General features: G+C 43.8%; 2 protein-coding genes across 4 annotated transcripts in view; one reads left to right on the plus strand and one right to left on the minus strand.

Annotated features, from left to right (window-relative positions):
• Positions 1 to 9,029, plus strand: part of TIAM2 (TIAM Rac1 associated GEF 2) — a 236,226-nt gene extending 227,197 nt beyond the window's left edge. For all 3 annotated transcript variants that reach the window (XM_081251340.1, XM_081251342.1, XM_081251341.1), the window contains 8 exons: positions 258 to 437; positions 2,118 to 2,236; positions 3,279 to 3,387; positions 4,000 to 4,058; positions 4,635 to 4,740; positions 5,699 to 5,786; positions 6,166 to 6,320; positions 7,913 to 9,029. In XM_081251340.1, the coding sequence (XP_081107466.1) occupies positions 258 to 437; positions 2,118 to 2,236; positions 3,279 to 3,387; positions 4,000 to 4,058; positions 4,635 to 4,740; positions 5,699 to 5,786; positions 6,166 to 6,320; positions 7,913 to 8,514 (1,418 nt within the window). In that variant the 3' untranslated portion in view covers positions 8,515 to 9,029. The remainder of the gene's footprint in view (positions 1 to 257; positions 438 to 2,117; positions 2,237 to 3,278; positions 3,388 to 3,999; positions 4,059 to 4,634; positions 4,741 to 5,698; positions 5,787 to 6,165; positions 6,321 to 7,912) is intronic.
• A 2-nt stretch (positions 9,030 to 9,031) lies between these two features.
• Positions 9,032 to 23,229, minus strand: part of TFB1M (transcription factor B1, mitochondrial) — a 68,881-nt gene continuing 54,683 nt past the window's right edge. The window contains exons 6-7 of the mRNA XM_081251344.1: positions 12,383 to 12,510; positions 9,032 to 9,395 (exon numbers count right to left, since the gene is read on the minus strand). Coding sequence (XP_081107470.1) covers positions 9,185 to 9,395; positions 12,383 to 12,510 — 339 coding nt within the window. The 3' untranslated portion in view covers positions 9,032 to 9,184. The remainder of the gene's footprint in view (positions 9,396 to 12,382; positions 12,511 to 23,229) is intronic.

The raw sequence follows: 23,229 nt of genomic DNA on the forward strand, positions 1-23,229 counted from the left end.
GGTGTGTGGCTGGGACTCTTCTGGCAGCCTGGTAAGCTCCCTTAAGCTCTCATGGGATTCATCACAGAGCGGCGGTGCTGAATCCACCTTGACAGCCGGGCAGTTGACCCACGGGTGCATCTGGGTTTTTCTTGAAGGATGTCATTAGGAGGACTGTAGAGGTGGATCGTCTCTAATTCCATTAAAACCTAAATGAAGTAGAATTTAATCCATCCTCCTGTGCTCTTCTAAGGGTCTTTTAATGCATCTGCTTGTAGCTAAAACTGATAAAGCCTTCAAGGCTTTTCTGGACGCCCGGAACCCCACCAAGCAGCACTCCTCCACGCTGGAGTCTTACCTCATCAAGCCCGTTCAGAGGGTGCTCAAGTACCCACTGCTGCTCAAGGAGCTCGTGTCCCTGACAGACCACGAGAGTGAGGAGCACTACCACCTGACAGGTGAGGAGCGAGGGGCCCAGGCCGGCTGTGACGGCTGCCCCCCCCGGCCCATGAGCTCGCCTCTTCCCCCGCTTGCTTTCACATTCTGGAACATTTGTCAGCACTGTGATTGTTAGCCTTAGGTACCATTTTAGTATGTGAAAAGGGCTAGGTAGTATGGCCATCCCTGTAGGTGGGCAAAATATTTTGGCAAAAATCATCTCACTGGAATAGCCTCTGGAAGGATGTTTCCATTTTCATTTTCCAGAGAAGATAATTTAAGCTCAGTGAGTTGAAATAAATTACTTCAGGTCATGTGGTTAACAAACAAACAGTGCTGCCAGGACCAAAACCCCAGCCTGTTTTCCTACAACTTTGTGAAGTTTTGTGTTGTTCGCTGCCCAAGTGCGGCTGATCGAATATGTTGTGTGAGGCTCCACCTTGTGGACGGCTCTGAGCAGAGCCTGACTCGGAAACCAACACCCGAGGACCCGTGAAGCTTTTTACGGCTGACGCGGAGGTGTCTTCTTTTGTAACCTCAGAAATTATTGGCCTAAGATACATATTTGTCAGATACACAAAGCCCCTCACTTTGATAGTAAACAGAGTATCCGTTAAAGAGCTGCTGTTTGGATTGCAGAGAAAGAGTGATGTGTTCTCCACATGTCAAAGCTAGGAGGTCCAGTTACGGTACCTGTAATAAAGCACGTGGAGAGGGAAACAAACTTCTTATTAATAAATATTACTGAATAGCAAACACCAAGAAGAGTGTAAATGAAACTAGCTGTTTTTCTGTGACAAGCATACCTTTGTATCATAAGTAATGAGGATAATTTTTTTGTATGAAAGTTAAAGCTTATACATAAATGATACAAATTATGATTAGCATTCAAATACTGTGTGAATAGTTCACTTTGCATTAAGATGATCTTTAAAGGGGGTCTGTTAAAAAATTGCCTTCCCAACGTCCCTCCAGACTGAAATAAATACCAAATCAGAAGAACAAAGTATGAAAAACAGTGAATTTGGAGGTGACTTGAAATTTTCTTTTTGCCTTTGATGAAATCATTTTGTCTCTCACACGCCCACGCATAAATGCAAACAATTGCTCTGGCAACTGGGCATTTACAGCGGCTCTTGCAAGTTCTTGTTAAGAAAAATTGTCATTGATCACTATTCCAGTAAGTGGTCCAGGAGGAGAGGCAAAGTTTAAAAGCAGGTATCCTGTGGCCCGTCAGCCTCGGATTTTAATTCTGGCTCCACTCCTTACGTCGGTCTTTGGAAGTCTGGCAAAAAACTGAACCCCTCTGCACCTGAGTTTTCTCATCTGTAAAATGGGGTTGATAACAGGTCCTACAGTCATCGAGTTATTGTGGGGATTAAATGAGATGCTTCACATAAATCGCCTAATAGAACATGCCAAATAGAAAGTGCTCCATAAATAGCTGTTATGATTAGTGATACTTTTTACTTGTACTCTGCCCCATTTCAAAGAGAATTTGAGGTGGAAGATAACTTTGCTGTTCTTCATTATTATAACTGGATTACCATGGGCTATTTGCATCATACCTGAATGATGCTGCTCTTACTAAGAACTGGTCTCAGATTCTGGCTTGAATCTTGAGCTTTTTCATTATTGCGGCTGGGTAGGATTTCAAACAAACCAAAATTACAAAATAAATATGATTGCATATTTTGCAGAAGCACTAAAGGCAATGGAAAAAGTAGCAAGCCACATCAACGAGATGCAGAAGATATATGAGGATTACGGGACGGTGTTTGACCAGCTGGTAGCAGAACAGAGCGGAACAGAGAAGGAGGTCAGTAGGACTTCTGGATTCCGAGAAGCTGAATGCCTGTGACCACTGGGTCTGGAGGTCACCTCCAGACCAGGTCATGCTGTTAGGGATTTCCTGCAGGAGAAAATGCCTAAAATTTTCTTTTTGATCTTAATGCTTGTAACAAGCCTCACAACTTAGGTATAAATGTAACGTAAAATTGATTACATTGGTTTAAAAATATAACCTTATGTCCTGTTAATATCGTATTAAAAAAAGAAGAAATATCACTGAGCTCGTATCTGTACCTCTTCCTCCTTTCCCGTGGAGTGTGAGGTTAAGACAGATCCCAGAGGCTAGAACATAAATGGAGAGGTGGGGCTGGCGGGGGTAGGATGGATAAAGGCAGAGGCAGTCAGCATGTGGAAAGAATTAAGAGCTTTTCCTTTGTGTTTTTTTCTTTTCTAACCTCAAATATCGGTGCTACCTCCTTACTTATAAAAGTAGTTTAAGTGGAACTTCACAATTTCTCTACTTTTCTTCTCTGGCTGGATTACTAAATTTAGAATTTTGAGCTTTAAAATGCCTACATATAAGAAGCAATATAATTTAAGTAGAAAAAGGCAAGAACAGAAAACAGCTGGAGTTTAGTGTTTTTTTTATTACAATCAGTTTCAACATTGGTACCTCTTTTATTAGCAGGCCTAGTGTACTTTTGGGATTAGAGGTGGTGAGTGTACTAGGTCTTGGATGAAATGTTATCAAAGGCACTTGGGATGAACCTTGACACTGGGGTGGAAGAAATACCATCCCACAGGGCAGGAGGCAGGTCTCACCCACAAACAATGTGTGCATTGGAGCAAAATGCCTTCAGGTTTATGTTATCAAATCAAACAGTTTGATGCTTAGCTCATATTTTCAAAACCGCCACTATTTAAGGCCCCATGTGTACAGGAACCATAAAAATCAAAGTGAATGCACCTGTGTTTTAGCAGTGATCATATATGTGTGATCCCTCTCTCATATGAGACAGCCTCCCCCCAGGGTTTCCACGTCTTCTTGATCTCCTGTTTTTGCCATTTAGGTCACAGAACTTTCAATGGGGGAGCTTCTGATGCACTCTACAGTGTCCTGGTTGAATCCGTTTCTGTCTCTAGGAAAAGCCAGAAAGGACCTCGAGCTCACAGTATTCGGTCAGTACTCCATTCAAAAGAATGTAAACTTAAAAGAGGCTGTCAAGAATGAAGAACCTGCTAAACCCAGCTAAGTCCTGATTTCCAGAAGGACTTAGAATCATTGCTCTAATGGCTTTGACTTAACATGGACAGCTTCCAACTCTTTAGAACTCTTGCCCTACATACTCATGATCTCCTCCCTTCTGCTGCTTGGCTTAGTGGATCTCACCACGTGTTACGGGAACAGATCTCCCCGAGGCTATTTTGAAACCTGCTATCTTAGTAGTCTGCTGCACTTCGGAATGTCTTAATTCTCCCGGACAGCTGGGAGAGTGGGTATAGACTGCGTATTCTCACTGAGATGAACACACATGTCCTCAGCTTTCAATAAAACAAAACAGGAATTCAGAAAACAAAATGCCAGGATCTCCTTCAGATAATGGCTCTTAAATTAGCAGGTACCTGTGCATAATTCAAATATGACCAGAAGGAAGTACCACTTATTCACTCATGTCAGCATTGTGGGATCTTGTAGAGCTTTGTTCTATTAAAATATTCAGCTACAGTTCAACCTTGGGAGAGTTTGTATTAAATAATGAAAGACTTTTCTTTCTCTTTTCCTTTCTTTAGTTTTTAAGAGAGCCGTCATATTGGTTTATAAAGAAAACTGCAAACTGAAAAAGAAATTGGTAAGACATGAATTAATTTTAATTAAAGCTATCTTTTCATGCCTGTATCTTCCTATTGTTGAACTGGGAAGCCTGCTAAGGATCAAGGCCTCACTGAGTGATGCGACTTCTTCCGGAGGTAACTAACTAAATCGGATACTCAAGGTGTTTCTTATCCTCCCCACCAAAGACATCTGTTTTAAAAGAAGACGTAGACAAATACCCATGCTGGGCCCTACAGAGAAAACCAGCTTTTCTATCCCTAAAAATGGTCCACGTTTTCTCCATACACCTGAGCCTGTGTAATTTGGGGTTTTTTTTTTTTTTAGAGGTAACATGGGGTCATGGAAGGCTTGCTTGTCATTTTTGCTTAAAGATCTAGAACTTTCTGCTTCCCAAAACATGACTCTGCTCTGTCCCCAGTCTGGGAGCTCCCTGAGAGCTGGGAGCACACCCGACCTGATTCCCTTTTGCACCCTGAGCCCCACACGGCAGCAGGTCTGCACCAGGGTGAGCTCACAGCTTCTGTCGTGTGCACACGTGCCCGCGGGAGCGAGCTTGCTTTAACGCTGTTCTTGGTGGGCTTTCACGTTGCAGCCGTCAAACTCCCGGCCGGCACACAACACTGCTGACCTGGATCCGTTTAAGTTTCGCTGGTTGATCCCCATATCCGCGCTTCAAGTCAGACTGGGGAATACAGCAGGTAAGTGTTGTGTGTCGTACAAGTGCCAGAAAAAACATTTTAAGGGAATTTTTAAACTGTGGAATAAAAAAGTAGGAAAGAACCTGGGAATAACTTTTGGTATTTTATTTTATAGGCAAGGAGAATGAGGACAAGAGAGATTGTTGTGATGTTTCTTTACAGATTTTGGAGAAAGTAAATGCCAGCGGATGGCTTTTCTTTGCCAAATACCTCTCTTTATCGTTTCCTTATTTTCACTGTCGATAGTTTTCAACATTTTTCTAATATCCTAATATCTACTATTTCTAATTATTTTAATAACTTTAGCGATAATATCTATCTCTAAAATTTGTTAAAGAAACAAAGGTCCACAAATTTAAATTTTTACAAATTTTGATACACCAGAAAATTTCTTAAGATTAAGCTTTATTACAGGTGAAAAAGAAACAACTTCCACTGTGGAAAATGTTCAGAGATCCTTTCAGAATAACCCTGTTCTGGTGACAGCGCCTCTGGTTAAGCAAAGGCCCAGCAGGCTGAGGCCCGCAGTGACACTCTGGGTCCCTGTTCAGTGTTTGTTGGAAGTGCTCATGTTTCCTGGACCATGACTGAGTTTGGGGCTGGCCTCCTTCACCTCAAGGGCCTGAGCACATCCTACTGTTCCTTCTAAGGAATGGGGTTGAAAAATGGGATCCATTTAACCTCTTTCCCAGAGAGATGGAATCCAGGGTAGGGCGAAAGCACTAAGATGGATGGGAAACCTCAGCAGGAAGTGTACAAAGTAACTAAAACATACTTAACTTGTTGTAACTATTTGTGAAAGTCATACATAGAAGGAGCCACAGAAGAAAATGATGAGAGTCAGGACGGTGAATATTTAACTCTTTAAAAAGTTACTGAATTGTGGTGTTTAAGCTTCAAGTATCCTTTACCACAGCATCTTTGGCAAAGTTGCGGCCCCTTGTTTCTTTTTACACAGGGACAGAAAATAATTCCTTATGGGAGCTGATCCACACAAAGTCAGAAATAGAAGGACGGCCAGAAACCATCTTTCAGTTGTGCTGCAGGTATTACTTCCAAAAAATTAAAGCCAATGGGCATAAGACAGAATTATGTTCTCTTAAAGGTGGGTTTATTTTTAGTGCCCTCCTAAATTTTGATGACTTCAGGATCACACCCACCCTCTCCAAACTGGCAACTGCGGCTCTAGGAGAATAATATACATTGATTAAATATACATCCAAATCTTAGTGCTTGAAGGAAGTTCAAAAACGATCAGTTCTCGCTCCTTTTGTAAATGACGAGAGAGCGAGGCACACACAGGCTGGGTGACTCGCTGCCAGTCTGTGCTGAGAGCAGTCACGTGCCACGGGAGGGCCAGGAGACGAGGAACGGAAGCAGGACGAGACGGCAGACACTACAACATGTCTTCTCTCTCCCCGCCAGTGACAACGAAAGCAAAACCAACATTGTCAAGGTGATTCGATCTATTCTGAGGGAAAACTTCAGGCGTCACATAAAGTGTGAATTACCTCTGGAGAAAACATGTAAAGATCGCCTGGTACCCCTCAAGAACCGCGTTCCTGTCTCAGCCAAATTAGGTAAGAACTCTGCTAGCCTTGGGTTTATTCAGGAAAACAGGACGAGCTCCTCTGCAAGGATGTATGCTTTCAGGATAGAGCAGCAAGTCATCACTTTGTAAATTATCAGCAGTAGCTTTGTAAGCTCTAAACCAGACACCGGATCCAGACACCGGATACATAGGGTGACATGAGAATGTAGCGGCAATTTTATTTCCTTTTTTTTTTTTTTTTTTTTTTTGCGGTATGTGGGCCTCTCACTGTTGTGGCCTCTCCCGTTGCGGAGCACAGGCTCCGGACGCACAGGCCCAGCGGCCATGGCTCACGGGCCCAGCCGCTCCGCGGCATGTGGGATCTTCCCGGACCGGGGCACGAACCCGTGTCCCCTGCATCGGCAGGCGGACTCTCAACCACTGCGCCACCAGGGAAGCCCCTTATTTCCTTTTAAGAAGCCTAAACATGCTCGGTCCCACACCTCCTTTTATAAAACATAAGCACCCCCAATCCAAATCCTTAGTCTTTCACCTGCTGACACAGTCTACACTTACCGTCTTCTGTCTTTCTTTCACTGAGATGTACAGGAGTCAGAGGACTCTGTTCTGCTCACTGCCACATCCCCAGTGCGAGGCCTCTAGAAGGGCAATACTCAGTGAATTAAGCTCAAGAAACCTAATGCTTGCTAATACTCATTCTTAGTAAGTCCACAGGTAAACATTCCAAATCATGCTGTTCTTCAACTTTTTGCCCGTTTTTAAAATTTCAGCTTAAGTTTTTAGAACCTTCTTTCTATGTTAACTATTTTGTTAATATCACTGATCTAGTTTTTAGTCTTACAAAATGTATCTCTTCTTTTTGGTCACAGTCTGACCTCAAATTTACCATATATTTTCTATTTTTTCCTCTACTGGCAAAATAAGCTACAGCCATCAAAACTACATTGTTGTCTGCAGAAACACAACTGAGCTCCCCCTTTCCCTTCTACCCAAGAGAAAGGAATTATACACACACACGATTCAATATTCATATTAAATCTCAAAGTTGGCTAGAAATTCCAGCAGAGGCAGTTCTCATGAGAGAGGAAAAGCACTTTTGTACTTTTAATTGAGCGGCAAGGGAAATAAACAGGTGAGAAGGTGGGCAGAGAAATATAGTGTAATCTTAGTTCTCAAACTATAAAGTACTTTAGTGAAAGAAAGGAACCTAGATTTTATTAGCAACTAACTTTTAAATTTACTGATTAGCAAGAGCTAATTTATTCATTAATGAGCTGTAAAACTAACTTTTAAATTTATTCATTAGTAATAAGAATCCTAGCCCTTATGATAGCTTATAGCTTATTGTTCTCAGTAATTAAGCTCTGGTAATTAATTGGTCCTCTAAAAATGCCAAATTCCAACTTAAAATTTCAAACAAAGATAAATAAAAAATGTCCATATTTGCAGTATCTACATTTTTTTTTTTTTTTTGCCCAAGTCCCAGGATAGTCTCAGGATTGAAGTGAGGTGATAAAATTTTAATTAAGATGTTAAATCTGATAACCTACAAGGCAAAAGTTAACGCATTGTGGAATCGGTTCCTGTATCATAAGGGAAAATGTGCTTTTCTCACTGCAGCTTCATCCAGGTCCTTAAAAGTCCTTAAGAATTCCTCTAGCAGCGAGTGGCCCGGGGAGCCAGGCAAGGGCAGCTCGCTGGACTCGGATGAGGGCAGCCTGAGCAGTGGCACCCAGAGCAGCGGCTGCCCCCCGGCCGGGAGCACACAGGACGCCCAGAAACACCCCCACGGGGGCCTGGCCGACTTCTCCGACAGTCTCATCAAAGAGAGTGACATTCTAAGCGACGACGACGAGGAGGATGACTACCACCAGACTGGGAAGCAAGGCAGCCCCACCAAAGACATCGAGCTCCAGTTCCAGAGACTGAGGATCTCGGAGGGCCCGGACGCTCGGCCAGCTGAACAGCCGCCCGGCAAGGACGGGCGGCCCAAGCTGGTCCGGGGGCACTTCTGCGCCATCAAACGCAAAGCCAACAGCACCAAGAGGGACAGGGGAACTCTGCTGAAGGCACAGATGCGTCACCAGTCCCTGGACAGTCCATCGGAAAACGCCAACCTTGATCTCAGCTCTGTTCTCGAGCGAGAATTCAGCGTCCAAAGCTTAACGTCGGTGGTCAACGAGGAGTGTTTTTATGAAACAGAGAGCCATGGAAAGGCATAATACAGGTCAAGCCAGATCTGGGTTAAGTTGCTGGTTTCACTTTTAAACTGGGGGTAAAATGGAAATTGCAGAAAAACTATTCATTATTGGGTTTTTGCAGTACACATTTTCCCACAAATAGTTGTAAAGATTTAAGTTATTTTAATTTATTGTGGATCAGAAAACTAGATGAAACTGGTCAGAATTTGTAAATTACTTAGTTTATATCCCTTTTGAGCAGGTATCAAAATGACTTAGAATCCTTAAAATGAAACTGCGTTCTAATTAATTTATGTGGAAAAGGGTGGGGAAATTGTGATTAATAGCTTTTAAAAGGTCATTTTTTTCCAATCCTCTGGGCATTTTCTTTGAGCTATTAGGTTCTGCTTTATTTAAAGCATATTTAAATTATTCTAATGTGGGTTAGGGGGTACAATGTGCAGATATTTCATTTTTGTAAGGTTGTAATAGATGCTGTTTATACTAAACATGTCATATCTATGCAGTATATATATTAAAAGAAAGCTTGTACTGTACCTTATTTGATGATATTTATTCTCTTTACCAAGCTGTAAAAGGGGAATAAGTCACACCTGGGGAGCACACATATGAGAAGTTCAACACTGTGAAAATCGACATCCAGTCGGCTGCCAGCCCCTGAAGTAGCAGCTACAGTCTGTAACTCTCCTTGTCATCCCCTTTTTTCTGATTTTTGCTTGAGTTCTTCTCTGAAATTGTAAGCAAAGAGGTGTGGGTCTTCATCACACATTTTTCGGTATGCATCACAGAGGCTCTTAAAATGTAAGACAGAGAGCTGGGTGGGTCGAAGAGTAGGGTCCACGTCTGCCGACTGTAACAGTTTCCCAGTGCTTTCTAATCGCCGAGCTTCAGGGAATAACATTCTGAAAGGATGAGAAAAATGTCAGAATTTTACTTAAATTCTGCCAATCATCATGCTTCCTTCTACCCTCATTTGAAACCGGCATGGTTCTGACAACTGACAACTTTGCAGAGGCTCTTCTTCCACTCCCTAGAGCCCTGCGGGACCCCAAGCCAGTGGAGGAGGACTCTGCTTACACCACCAGGCAACAGGTACGAACCACCACTGAAGGCAGAGCTAATCGGACCTGCACAGTGTGTCCACATGAGAAAAGAGTTTCTAAAGCTCAATCAATACATGTATCTTGAAGGTAAATTTTATCATATGCTCAGTTGCATTCTTAAAGAAACATACGTTTGCTGTGCCTCACATTTTAATATAAAAATTGCGTATTATTTTTGGTGCACTTTTGATTCTCTATAACTTGAACTTACCAGCCTTTGGATCTCTTCATCCCAAAAGAATGACCTTTCTTTGCAAAGTTAGAAAACAGTTCATGTGAAAATGTAAAGTTATTTTCCTCTTTAAGATATTTGAAGCATCTTTAAAATTGATTCAAAGTATACATTTTAAATTTTGTCTAAATCAGATCATTGTTTTAAAATGAATAGTACAAGTGACTGACTGACTGAAATATTGCAAAGCTACACCTGGATTTTATTTTCTTCTCTCAAGTCTCAGAGGGCTCGGAAGGCATCGTGGCGAGGAGACTGACTTCTTCTCACAGGCCGGTGGTCCTCACAAGCAGGAGCCGCGTGTCCCTACATTCTCAGGGTGAGCTGACTGACATCGCTGAGTTCACTTTCATGGCAAGCAGGGGTCTGACCATAGTTTCTAACTATGATCTGGGACTGATTCGTGGTGTGGTGTGACTGAAGGACTCCAAAAGGTCAAAGTGGGTCACAGGATTTGGTCCGTATCTGCATAGGGGACTGTGCATGTGAAGTAAAGGGGGCCCATCACTTAGCTGGGGGGTTGTCTTGGAAACACTAGGGCCAACTCCGGGCTCAGGCCAATTCCAGGATTTCTACAAGTAGGATGTACTTTCTGTAATTTTTTCCCTCCATGAATCAGGGCCATCATGTACAACCGTACATGTCACACCGTGTGTGAAAGCCAGCTTGTGTTTTACTTGCCAAGTCGTATATCCTGGCAGGGGCCGGGTGGGGTGCTGCAGCGTATCAGGGGGTGCCTTCATTCTAATTAGCACGAGGAACAAACCAGTGGCACCCCTGTCCCCAACTAGAGAAGCAGAAACTCTGCTGAAGTATGAACGCTGGACTAACTACAGCCACCAAATGGCAGGGTGAGGTTTCTTCCATCAGCCCTCTCACATCCTCAAGAGCGTGCTTTGTGGATTCCAATGGATTCAGGATGCAGCTGTCTAGCTGTGCCTAAAGTAGTTTCATGTGCTAAAGGGACCCTTCACGAATGAGAGAACTGAAAAGGAGCTATTCTTAGAAAATAAGAAGTACAGGCCACTAAAGCTGAACCTCTTTAAACAGCTAAAGTTGACTATATTAGATGAAAATCTTTTTAAAATACACATACACTTTCCTGCCTTCGTACACAGACTACAGTTGGGCCTAATTACCCACTTTCTAGGCTGTCACCGGACGTAACACGTTGCTGCAGTGACTTCAGGGCCATCAGGCTGCAGACTCTTAGGCCGCCTTCTCTGTCTGGGCTTCCGGACGTACCTCAGGGCCTGGCCAGAGCAGCGCCCACGGCAGAACACAGGAGCCGCCGCTGAATGGAAACGTGTGGATACTTCGAGACACTGTCTTGGCTACTCAGAAGTTATATTTGCTTCCTTCTTCTAAGTACATCTTTAAAAGCTTCAAGAGATATAACAACTGGATGGAAAGAAAGCATTTAAAACCCACTAGCTCGTGTGATGGTAGGAAATATATACTTGGTCTTTGTCCCAGGTTCTTCAGACAGAGCTTCTAAAATCTTTGGCATTTCCTCAGTGACAGGGGTGACAGGAGCATCTTTTTTTACTCGTAACAAGCCCCTTTCAACCACACCTGGGCTCTGTGCTAATGCGGCAACTCCTGGTGGCCCCTGGAAAGCTTCAGGACGGGGAACAGTGGCAGGAGGAACCAACCACGTGACTGAAGGATGGACCTCTCTCAGCTCCACTCCTGGAAAACTGAGCTCCATCGCCAAAGGCCAATGATTTAATCAATGCTGCTTAGGTAATGGAGCTTCCATAAAACCCCCAAACGATGGGGTTCGGAGAGCTTTGGGGTTGGTGAACACACTGAGGGGCTGGGAGGGTGAGAAACCTTGAGAGGGCATGGAAGCGCTGTGCACCCTGCTCCCCATATGATGCCCTGTGCCTCTCTTCCATTTGGTAGTTCCTGAGATACAGCCTTTAAAATTGATACATGACAGTGAGTTCTGTGAGCCATTCTAGCAAATTACTGAACCTGAAGATGAACGGGATCGTGGAAATTGCCGATTTATGGCTATAAATACAAGTGGCAACCTGGAACCTGCGACTGGCGACTGAAGTGGGGACAGCCTTGCGGCACTGGGCCCATAAGCTGAGGGGCTGCGCTAACACCAGGTAGTGAGTGACAGGACCAGAATTAAGTTGTAGGACGCCCAGGTGCTGTCTGGAGAGTTAGGGAGTTTGTCGGTGTTGGGGAAAATACCACACATTTAGTGCCAGAAGTGTCGAGACTGAAAACAGTTCAGACGGTCTGAGTCCTGAGTGAGGGGTCATGACCTCCCCGGTACAGGCTCACTATAAACTGTGCGATGTCAGTTTTAGTTTGTACTCACGATCAAACCAAACAGAACCTCTCGGTGGCATCTGAGGTTAAATCAACATTTTGCTTCCTCCTCAGTGGCCATCAAGGTTTGTTCATCACAGGATCTGAACTAAGAGTAATATTTACAGGCAGGTTGAACGATCATAAAAAAAAAGTCCTTGATCTTTGAAGGTGACTGAGGAGTTTGTAAGGAGTGCTACTGAAAAGGAAAAGAAAGCGTTCTTACCCAAGCCCTCGATGGCAGTATTTCCTTCGGAACTGAAAGGCATTCTGAACAACTTTCTCCACCAGCCTGAACGGCTGCTCTATCCTGGGCCGGGTCAGGGGGGTGAAATGCACCACCCCCGAGTCCACCTTCATGGTCAGAAAACAAATATTTTACTGCCTGGTGTAATATATTAAACGATTCATCTTTGTAGAACACAGGAGGACAGGTCATCAAGAGCATGGTATTCACGAACAGCCCTTTACGTGGACGTCAGTTTCCTTTTCTCCAGGCGTGTAAGATGCTATGCTTGCATCTGAGCTGCCGCAGAGAACTCACAGTTGGTTGCATCTGTTCTATAATGACATCCACTAGGCCTGTGCTTGACAGTCACTTAATTTTAGAATGCAGTTTTACAGTGGCCTTCTAAGATCCAAATAATCATTAAAGTCAGTAGGCAGATAACAGATAACATTAGAGTATTTTATTTAGCTTTTGAATGAGTAGAGAATAAGCTGCAGCCGCAGTTCTGACTATAAGGCTGGACTTCAAACCAGAGAGACACGGCAGATGGGCCCCCAGGGACCACTCAGCGCTAAACTCCCCAGAGTGTCAGAGGCACTGATTAATCAGCTGGACTGAATTCATACTCCTTGTCTGCACGGCCACGTAACTTTCTGGTAGCGACTTTAAATGCCCCAAGAGGCACAGGCAGGATCCAAATAGAATGGAAACCACCAAAAATATTACTGTTTAAGTGTCAAGCTGCTAGCCGGTGGCTGAAATTCTTCATCAGAAAATAAAACTTTTCAGGCATATCTGGTAAGAGGTTTATACGCTGCCCTATTCTAAAAATGGACTCAAGGTGATTCACAAGGATATATTCAAAATAACAATAGAAAATTACTGAAAGTAAAGACTAACGGAGAAATGGAGTCAAAGCAGTTATCGCCCACACGAAAGCCTGACAGAGACCATGGTCTAGGAAATGGGAAGTGTATTCATAATTTACAAAAGCTTTGGTCGCTAAGGGATTATTGCTAAACTTACTACTCAGAACATCACACAGACTCTACAAAGGCTAAGCAAGTACAGCAATTTATGAAGTGCGGGTTGTACCACTGCTTTTCAGAAGGAATTCTGTATTTTCAAATTCCATAGGGGTTATCGTGTTCTCTTGGGAGGACACGCTCCTAAAGATCCTTGTGGCTACAAAACTCCTTAAAATGGGCCTGTAATATATGAGGATGGGGAAGTTTTTGTTTTGTTTTTGTTTTTAGGTTGGAGGGAAAATACTGGCGTATGACGTGAGATTGTGTGGACGAGACGGACCAGAGACGGCCAACCGGGACGGGCTTCCAGCGGTGTGAGTGGCGTTTCTCTTGCGGGGTCTGAGCCGCCTCACCACGAGTGGCCCCACCAGACCTCCTCCCCATCGTCAGTCACTGAGGCTGGCAAACGCTGGGAGTGTTCTAAGCAGTCGAGTGAAAACTGCCATCGGAGAGGACTTTCCGCCTGAAAATGCTCCCCAAAATGTCCCTCAGCCTTCAGACTATTTTAGTGACGATTATACACCTTTGGTGGAAGAGCTGTTATTCCACTGCAGAGAGTGATCATCTCAATGTTCTTATTAAATTTTAATAGTTTTTCAGATTGTGTTCTATGTGTTTCTCCAAGTTCACTAACAAATAATTCCTGTGGGAAAGTAAGTGTTTTGGTTAAAAGGCCGGGACTTTCCTTAGACCATCACAAAAACACCATGGAACAGGGTCCAGGGGTCCCAGAGAGGTCTGTGGTCAGTACAAAGAGGAGAGTCCCTGGAGAGCACATGGGGCTGGGGAGGTGACTCGGGGTTAAGTGGACAGGAGCACCCCTCTAGGGAGGGATGAAAGGTGCTTCATGTGAGAGCACTTCTGGGGAAGGAAAAACAGACAGACGTGAACTCAGCTGTTCTAGACCGTTCTCTTGACTTTGCCCCGCCCCTTTCCATCCTGTGCGCTCACTGGCATTCCTGTCCCACCTCTCGCTCCGCCAGCCCTCTATGACTCAGGTCCTTCAACCCTTTCAATCCAATCCTTCCAAGTTAGTCAGTTCTGACAGGATTCTTCCACAGTGAGAAGCCCGCCAGTCTCCAGAGAAAATAATCTTTTAGTAAATTATGAGATAAAATTAAACCCTACTCAACCCTAAACCCATGAAATATTATCAAAACTCTAATGTTTGAATAGTATTAAGACCAAAGGCACAAAAACAGGGATAGATGCATTCTCCTTCTAGTACAGAAACTGCCACTTCCAGATTCTTTGGATTTAAAATTTTGGCCTCATCTTTATTTGCCTGATTTTATTCCTTTGAGATGATGTTTGCAAATACAGGCAACGTCTAATGTTTTTATTTAAATAAAGTTTTAAAACCCCGTATAAATACAGCAGCACCCCGTGTACACTGTAGCAGTAGACTTCTAAAGTTTGATTATAATTTTGATACCCAGTTAAGTTGGCTAATAGTGTCTTTCGGATAAAAGAAAATTTCCACTCACAATCAAATAGTTACTATTTAGTGGAGGACCACATAAAACTCGGCGTCAAAAAGGCTCTTCCTGTAACATGTCCTGCTTCTCTGGGAAACCTGTACCACCCTCTCTTCTACCCCCCGCCTCCAAACACACTTCTCAGAGTTACTCTGTATGACAGAGCCCATTTTCTCTAGAACCACAGGAAAGCTGCTCAGTAACTATGGTAAAATACAAAAATGCTTTTTATTCATAAACGAATGCTTATTTAAAATTACAACTATTATTTTTCCTTGAGTTTTAAGTCCAGTAAAGGTTTGATTACAAAAAAAAGATCAGTACCTAGGCACTAGATGCACTTAAAAATGCTAGTTTAAATGTTGCCAGCCCCTCTCCAAACTCAGCCTATCAGTATACCAAAATGACCTACTAAAATTTCAAATTAGAGGATTTATAGCGACTTTAAGTATTTGCCTCTCCAATCCACTATAAGGTCAATGCTGCACAAAGCTAAGGTTATGCTTCTCAACATGAGCAGCCTTGGCTACAGGCAGGCTGGAGGCGGATGTCCCATTTCCCAGGCCAGGATGTCTAGGACATGACTGGTTATGAGCTCAGAGCAGCACTGTGGACTCGTAAGAGAACTGGGTAAGAAGCTATTAAATCTTAAATATTAGATATTGCTAACTCAGACCTTGAATCAACATGGTACAGGGAACACCAAAGACTGTACAGCCCAGTTTCTGACTTTGAAATGATCATAATATGCCAAAGAGCTCAGTAACTACCGTATGAAAAGGTACAGAAACAATACTGGCCATTACCTAAGAAAGGGTCTTCAACAGCTCCCATGGTGTTCGAGACCATTAAAGGATAAGCCAGTGGAGAGGAAAAACGACTAGGAAGTTACAGTTTACTTAGCCAAGATCTAACCATAACTGGGAGACCGTAGAAGGAATGATGAGAACAAAGAATGACTCCAGGGAATAATCAGAAAGACTCCAAGAACAACACAAGAAGGCTTCACAGTTCCAGGTGGTACTTGTCTCAGACAGACCTGTGCAGATGGGAGTGGGAAGGGTCCAGCGATTCTGAGGTGGCCAGCACCACCTGATAGAACACGGGGTCAGGAGTTTGGGAGAGTCACATTCAGTGTCAGGGGAGATGAGAGTAAGCTGAGCACGCTGGGGGATGCTTGGTCCCTCCACCCACCAATGTCTAGTTACTCCTCAGGGTCCTATGCTGAGCTAAGGACAGTCTCCATTAGAATGTCATGGGCCCTGCAGTTACAACTTCCCCCCAATAAGGGGAGCAGTCGCAAGTCACTGCTGCCTATGCTATTATAATTATGCATCTTGTAGAAAAACAAAATATTTACAAACATGTAGATCACATTTCCTAGAACTGTTTTATTCTGCCCATAATTCTCGTCCCAAGCCCAATTTAAGGACAGAATTTCCGCCGTAAAACCTTACAACGCAAAACAAAACACTCCAACAACATTCCAGGTATTCCAAACCAAGGTATTCCACGAAGACTGACGGTTAGGACCTATAGTTCTTTCTTTAAAGTTTGCAATTTGTGTTTGTTATTGAAACAGTATTAATTTCTGCAGATGTTCCACCACACCTTTGGTCTCCCACAGATGTCTGAATGGTTTTTCTCTTTTCCTCCTTGGAATCATACAGAAAGAACAGATTTTAAACTGTCAGGGTTTCCTCTCAGAGCACAAGCATGTAAGAGAATGACAGGGTCAGCTGACAGCGCGATGAGAAATAAGCCTAAGAGGTGCCCAGGGTGGGGGGTGGGTGGAGAGAGCTGTTTACTGCGAATACTGTATATGTAAATACAGGTATGTATGTAAATTATGCCTACTAGCAACAACAACAAGATGAATGAACGTCTCTTGGTCCCAAGAAAGGAGAAAATTTCAGGGATGTGAACACTTAATTCTAAACAAAGTACAAGAGAGACAAGAACTCACAAACGCTGGATTAGGATTTTCTGTTATCTTAGCCTGCAGTTCCCGAATGAGCACAGGGAAAACACCTTTCTGAAACCAGGACCTTTCCCACAAACCATGACTTCGGTGTCTGTGAAAGGGCGGCACCTGGAGGCGCCTGTGTTAACTGCCAGGACTGTGCCCCACTCTGTGCGGGTGGAGGAGGTCCCTGCCAGGGGAGGAGCCGTGCTGTAGCAGCCCAGGGGGCGAGAGCGAGGGCGGGACCTCCGGTTTCTCATCCACAGCACAGGGAAACTCCTCGGGGATGGTTTCAGTCTAAGCAAACTCACAAGGTACTCAATTGCTGCCGCTGTAAATATTACTATTATGAAAAGATTGATAAACAAATATGGATGCAAATACATTCATTCATAATGAGTCCTAACTGCCAAAGAGACACTCAAGTTGACTAGTCAGTACATCCCCTTCCTATAAAAACCACCTAACAAGCTCTGTTATGCTGAGAGGGTTGTGCAGAGGCACGGAATGGGAACAAACTCATACAGACGATGCTGCAGTGGTCACTGGCCACTCACTGGCACAAGGTACGGGGTAGCAGATGCTCCTAGGCCGTGTGATCTCAGTACCCAGGCCAGCTCTCCATTTGCACAGCTATTCTTTAAATGTGTTCATGTTGTCCTGCTCTTCCTGTTTCTGACTTGAAAGACACTGTCTTTTTAAAGATGAATGCCATAGCTACTGGATGTCCTCCTTTACATGCTGATTTTACTAGTTTAACTCATAGAGGTTTGGGGGACCTCCTATGTATGTAACCGAAGATATAAAAATATATAAGAGAAATGATTAAAACTGATGCAAGCTCTCTAATTTGGCAACATCACAAAGTCCACATGAACCCACCCAGGACCCTAGAGTGTGGGCAGGGGCTGAAATGTAGGAGACCCAGTGGGCAGAGAGAGAGAGTCACAGGGAAGGAAGACAAAGAGGAAGAAGGGAAGAGGAGGAGAGACTGGTGAGCTGAGAGCCAGGCCTAGACGAGGGGTGTTCAGCCCCACTATCTGAGATATTACCAATAAGTGAGGACGTTTTTTTAAAAAGTCCTGCTCTTCAAAATAATTGTACAAAGAGAATGCAATGGTGAGGCCACAGCAAATACATACTTACATTATTTACGAGGTTGAAAAACTAGGCTGATCTGCCAAGTGTCACCACAAAATCTAAGACGGTCTTAATATTCTAAAATAACGTGATAAAGACATAGAAAACAAATCCTCAAGATCCTTTCACATGAAGACATAAAAAGGAGCAACAAAATGTTGTCAAAACAAATAAACAATAGAGCAAATGGCAGTGCAACCTACAAGCAGAAACATACACGACTTGCACAGAGCCATCGGAGCCAGGATGGCCCCTTTAGACATTTGGGAACACACAGCAACCAGAGAATAGTCATCTTCATTTTTAACACGGTCCTCACTATCATCAACTAGTCTACAAACTACCAACTCTAAAAGATAAAGCCTTCGGGCAGCCTAAAGCATTATTTTAAAACTAAAATAACCATAAAGATGGAGGAAATAATGCACTGATTGTGCTCATAGCCGATACTGTTAATTTCCCACGACTGAGTCGGAAGAAAAACATGATTTTAAGATTAAGTCAATCACTTTAAATTTGTGGGGCTGGAACAGGTAACTATCTTAATCTTACTCTGAACTTTAATTATTTTCAAGGTTGAAGAGAAAAAGCAAATGAGAAAAGACGCTGCTGTTTTTTTAAAATCAGAACCTTAACTTTTCATTGGAATTAAGTGGGTGGCATTTTAAACACACAATGACTGGGCATCATCCCTGACAACTGAATTAAGAGCCACTGGGAGGGGCCTGGGCCTCAGGGCTTTTCTAAAGCTAGGTGATGCTCACGTGTGGGCAGGGGTGAGAGACGCAGGTCTGGAGAACTACTTCCCACAAAGGTTTGGTATTGTTATTACTTCTCAAATATTCAGTCAAACTACCGATTCTTTGAGAAGAAAAAGAAAAGCTTGTCTTGACTATCCAGAGTATCATCGCTAAGAAAAACACACTAAGGGAATCACATGTAATTTTTTCTTAAAAACAGATTAATAAAAACATTTTAAAGAAAACAGATGGGACTGCTGAGTCACCGGCCAGCTACTCTGCAATCACTCATGAACTTGGCATGAGTGAGAAGCAAATGTTTATATGTAAAGCTGCAGAGATGTCAGAGTTCATTTGTTTCCACAGCTTACTCCAGACTACCACTGAAAGGAACGACTCATTATAATGAGACTTAAAAACACATTCTGTTCTAAATGGGGGCAGGGCAGGGCTATGAGTGTATAAGGGTTTCAAAAATCACAATATTCTGGGCCTGAATCCCACATTCCTGCTACTTACTCATATTATGGACCTTAGTCAAGTTATTTAACTTCTCTGGAGCTTAGTTTTCTCACCTGTAAAATTAGGATTTCTGTTATCTCAGAGGCTTGTTTTAAGAATTAAATACCTCAGCAGTACTTAGCATCCAGGAAGCAGTTTATAAATGGTAGATATTAATATTACATCAAGATTATAAAACTAAAGAGTTGCAAAATTACTTAAAATGACAGTCTCTTAAAAAAGGACAAAATTATACTTTTAATCAGGTAAAGGATTACTGTTATTTTATATACTCAAAAGCAGCTTCTGAATTCATTCAACAAATATTTATCATACGTCTACAATAAGCCAGGCACCATTCCTGGCACAGGAGAATTGGCAATTAACAAGACAGAAATCCTGCCCTTGTGCCGTTTACATTTTAGAGGTCTTCAGCCAGAGTAAGCAGTAGAGGGGCTCAGATGGTAGGATACTTGATTTATTCTGAAGTTTAGAAACAAAAGGATTTGTTGATTGAATGGCTCTTGGGTATGGAGTCAAGGATGTTGTGTAAGATCCAGGGTCCACCAAATGGCAGGATGAGTTTGCCGTTAATGGACACTGCGAAACTGGGGAGAACTGGTGTGGGGACAGTCAAGAGCTCAGTTCTGTCCCTGATAGGTCTGAGATGTCTATCAGTGATGTCACATCAGCAGCTGGGACATAGTCGGTTGGATGTTTACAATTTTACAACCGTAAGATGCTACGCAAAAGCCCGAACGAACTTTTTGGCCAATCCAATACAAAACTTGGGTGTTGAGAAAGGGGGAAGATGGTGGAAGAGTTAAATGCGGAGATCACCTTCCTCCCCACAAATACATCAGAAATACATCTACATGTGGAACGACTCCTACAGGACACCTACTGAACGCTGGCAGAAGACCTCAGACCTCCCAAAAGTCAAGAAAGTCTCCACGTACCTGGGTAGGGCAAAAGCAAAAAGAATAAACAGAGACAAAAGGATAGGGACGGGACCTGCACCAGTGGGAGGGAGCCGTGAAGGAGGAAAGGTTTCCACACACTAGGAGCCCCTTCGCGGGCAGAAACTGCGGGTGGCGGAGGAGGGAAGCTTCGGGGCCGCAGAGGAAAGCGCAGCCACAGGGGTGCGGAGGGCAAAGTGGAGAGATTCCCGCACAGAGGATCGGTGCCGACCAGCACTCACCAGCCCGAGAGGCTTGTCTGCTCGGCGGCCGGGGCGGGCGGGGGCTGAGAGCTGAGGCTCGGGCTTTGGAGGTCAGATCCCAGGGAGAGGACTGGGGTTGGCTGCGTGAACACAGCCTGAAGGGGTTAGTGCACCACGCCTGGCCGGGAGGGAGTCCGGGAAAAGGTCTGGACCTGCCGAAGAGGCAAGAGACTTTTCTGGTGCGCGAGGAGAGGGGATTAAGAGCGCTGCTTAAAGGAGCTCCAGAGACGGGCGCGAGTCACGACTGAAAGCGCGGAGCCCAGAGATGGGCATGAGACGCTAAGGCTGCTGCTGCCGCCACCAAGAAGCCTGTGTGCGAGCACAGGTCACTGTCCACACCACCCTTCCGGGAGCCTGTGAAGCCCGCCACTGCCAGGGTCCCGGGATCCAGGGACAACTTCCCCGGGAGAACGCAAGGCACGCCTCAGGCTGGTGCAATGTCACGCCGGCCTCTGCCGGCGCAGGCTCGCCCCGCCTCCGTGCCCCTCCCTCCCCCCGGCCTGAGTGAGCCAGAGCCCCCGAATCAGCGGCTCCTTTAAGCCCGTCCTGTCTGAGCGAAGATCAGACGCCCTCTGGCGACCTACACGCAGAGGCGGGGCCAAATCCAAAGCTGAACCCCAGGAGCTGTGCGAACAGAGAAAGGGAAATCACTCCCAGCAGCCTCAGAAGCAGCGGATGAAATCTCGACAATCAAGTTGATGTACCCTGCACCTGTGGAATATCTGAATAGACAACGAATCATCCCAAATTGAGGAGGTAGACTTTGAGAGCAAGATTTATGATTTTTTCCCCTTTTCCTCTTTTTGTGAGTGTGTATGTGTGTGCTTCTGTGTGAGATTTTGTCTGTATAGCTTTGCTTTCACCATTTGTCCTAGAGTTCTATCCGTCCGTTTTTTTATAAATTTTTTTCTTAATTATTTTTTATTTTAATAACTATTTTATTTTACCTTACTTTATTTTCTTTTATTCTCTCTCCCTCCTTCCCTCCCTCCCTCCCTCCCTCTCTCTCTTTCCCTCCCTCCCTTTCTTTCTTTCTTTCTACTATTTCTCCCTTTTATTCTGAGCCGTGTGGATGAAAGGCCCTTGATGCTGCAGCCAGGAGTCAGTGCTGTGCCTCTGAGATAGGACAGCCAACTTCAGGACACTGGTCCACAAGGGACCTCCCAGCTCCACATAATATCAAATGGCGAAAATCTCCCAGAGATCTCCATCTCAACACCAACACCCAGCTTCACTCAACGACCAGCAAGCTACAGTGCTGGACACGCTATGCCAAACAACTAGCAAGACAGGAACACAACCCCACCCATTAGCAGAGAGGCTGCCTAAAATCATAATAAGTCCACAGACACCCCAAAACACACCACCAGATGTGGACATGCCCACCAGAAAGACAAGATCCAGCCTCATCCACTAGAACACAGGGACTAGTCCCCTCCACCAGGAAGCCTACACAACCCACTGAACCAACCTTAGCCACTGGGGACAGACACCAAAAACAACGGGAACTACAAACCTGCAGCCTGCAAAAAGGAGACCCCAAACACAGTAACATAAGCAAAATGAGAAGACAGAAAAACACACAGCAGGTGAAGGAGCAAGATAAAAACCCACAAGACCTAACAAATGAAGAGGAAACAGGCAGTCTACCTGAAAAAGAATTCAGAGTAATGATAGTAAAGATGATCCAAAATCTTGGAAATAGAACAGAGAAAGTGCAAGAAACATTTAACAAGGACCTAGAAGAACTAAAGATGAAACAAGCAAAGATGAACAACACAATAAATGAAATTAAAAATACTCTAGAAGGGATCAATAGCAGAATAACTGAGGCAGAAGAACGGATAAGTGACGTGGAAGATAAAACAGTGGAAATAACTACTGCAGAGCAGAATAAAGAAAAAAGAATGAAAAGAACTGAGGACAGTCTCAGAGACCTCTGGGACAACATTAAACGCACCAACATTCGAATTATAGGGGTTCCAGAAGAAGAAGAGAAAAAGAAAGGGACTGAGAAAATATTTGAAGAGATTATAGTTGAAAACTTCCCTAATATGGGAAAGGAAATAGTTAATCAAGTCCAGGAAGCACAGAGAGTCCCATACAGGATAAATCCAAGGAGAAACACGCCAAGACACATATTAATCAAACTGTCAAAAATTAAATACAAAGAAAACATATTAAAAGCAGCAAGGGAAAAACAACAAATAACACACAAGGGAATCCCCATAAGGATAACAGCTGATCTTTCAGCAGAAACTCTGCAAGCCAGAAGGGACCGGCAGGACATATTTAAAGTGATGAAGGAGAAAAACATACAACCAAGATTACTCTACCCAGCAAGGATCTCATTCAGATTTGATGGAGAAATTAAAACCTTTACAGATAAGCAAAAGCTGAGAGAGTTCAGCACCACCAAACCAGCTTTACAACAAATGCTAAAGGATCTTCTCTAAGCAAGAAACACAACAGAAGGAAAAGACCTATAATAACAAACCCAAAACAATTAAGAAGATGGGAATAGGAACATACATATTGATAATTACCTTAAATGTAAATGGATTAAATGCTCCCACCAAAAGACACAGACTGGCTGAATGGATACAAAAACAAGACCCATAAATAAGCTGTGTACAAGACACCCACTTCAGACCTAGAGACACATACAGACTGAAAGTGAGGGGATGGAAAAAGATATTCCATGCAAATGGAAACCAAAAGAAAGCTGGAGTAGCAATTCTCATATCAGACAAAATAGACTTTAAAATAAAG

This window comes from Mesoplodon bidens (assembly GCF_964165515.1).
Source record: "Mesoplodon bidens genome assembly, chromosome: 12".
NCBI classification, from domain to species: domain Eukaryota; kingdom Metazoa; phylum Chordata; class Mammalia; order Artiodactyla; family Ziphiidae; genus Mesoplodon; species Mesoplodon bidens.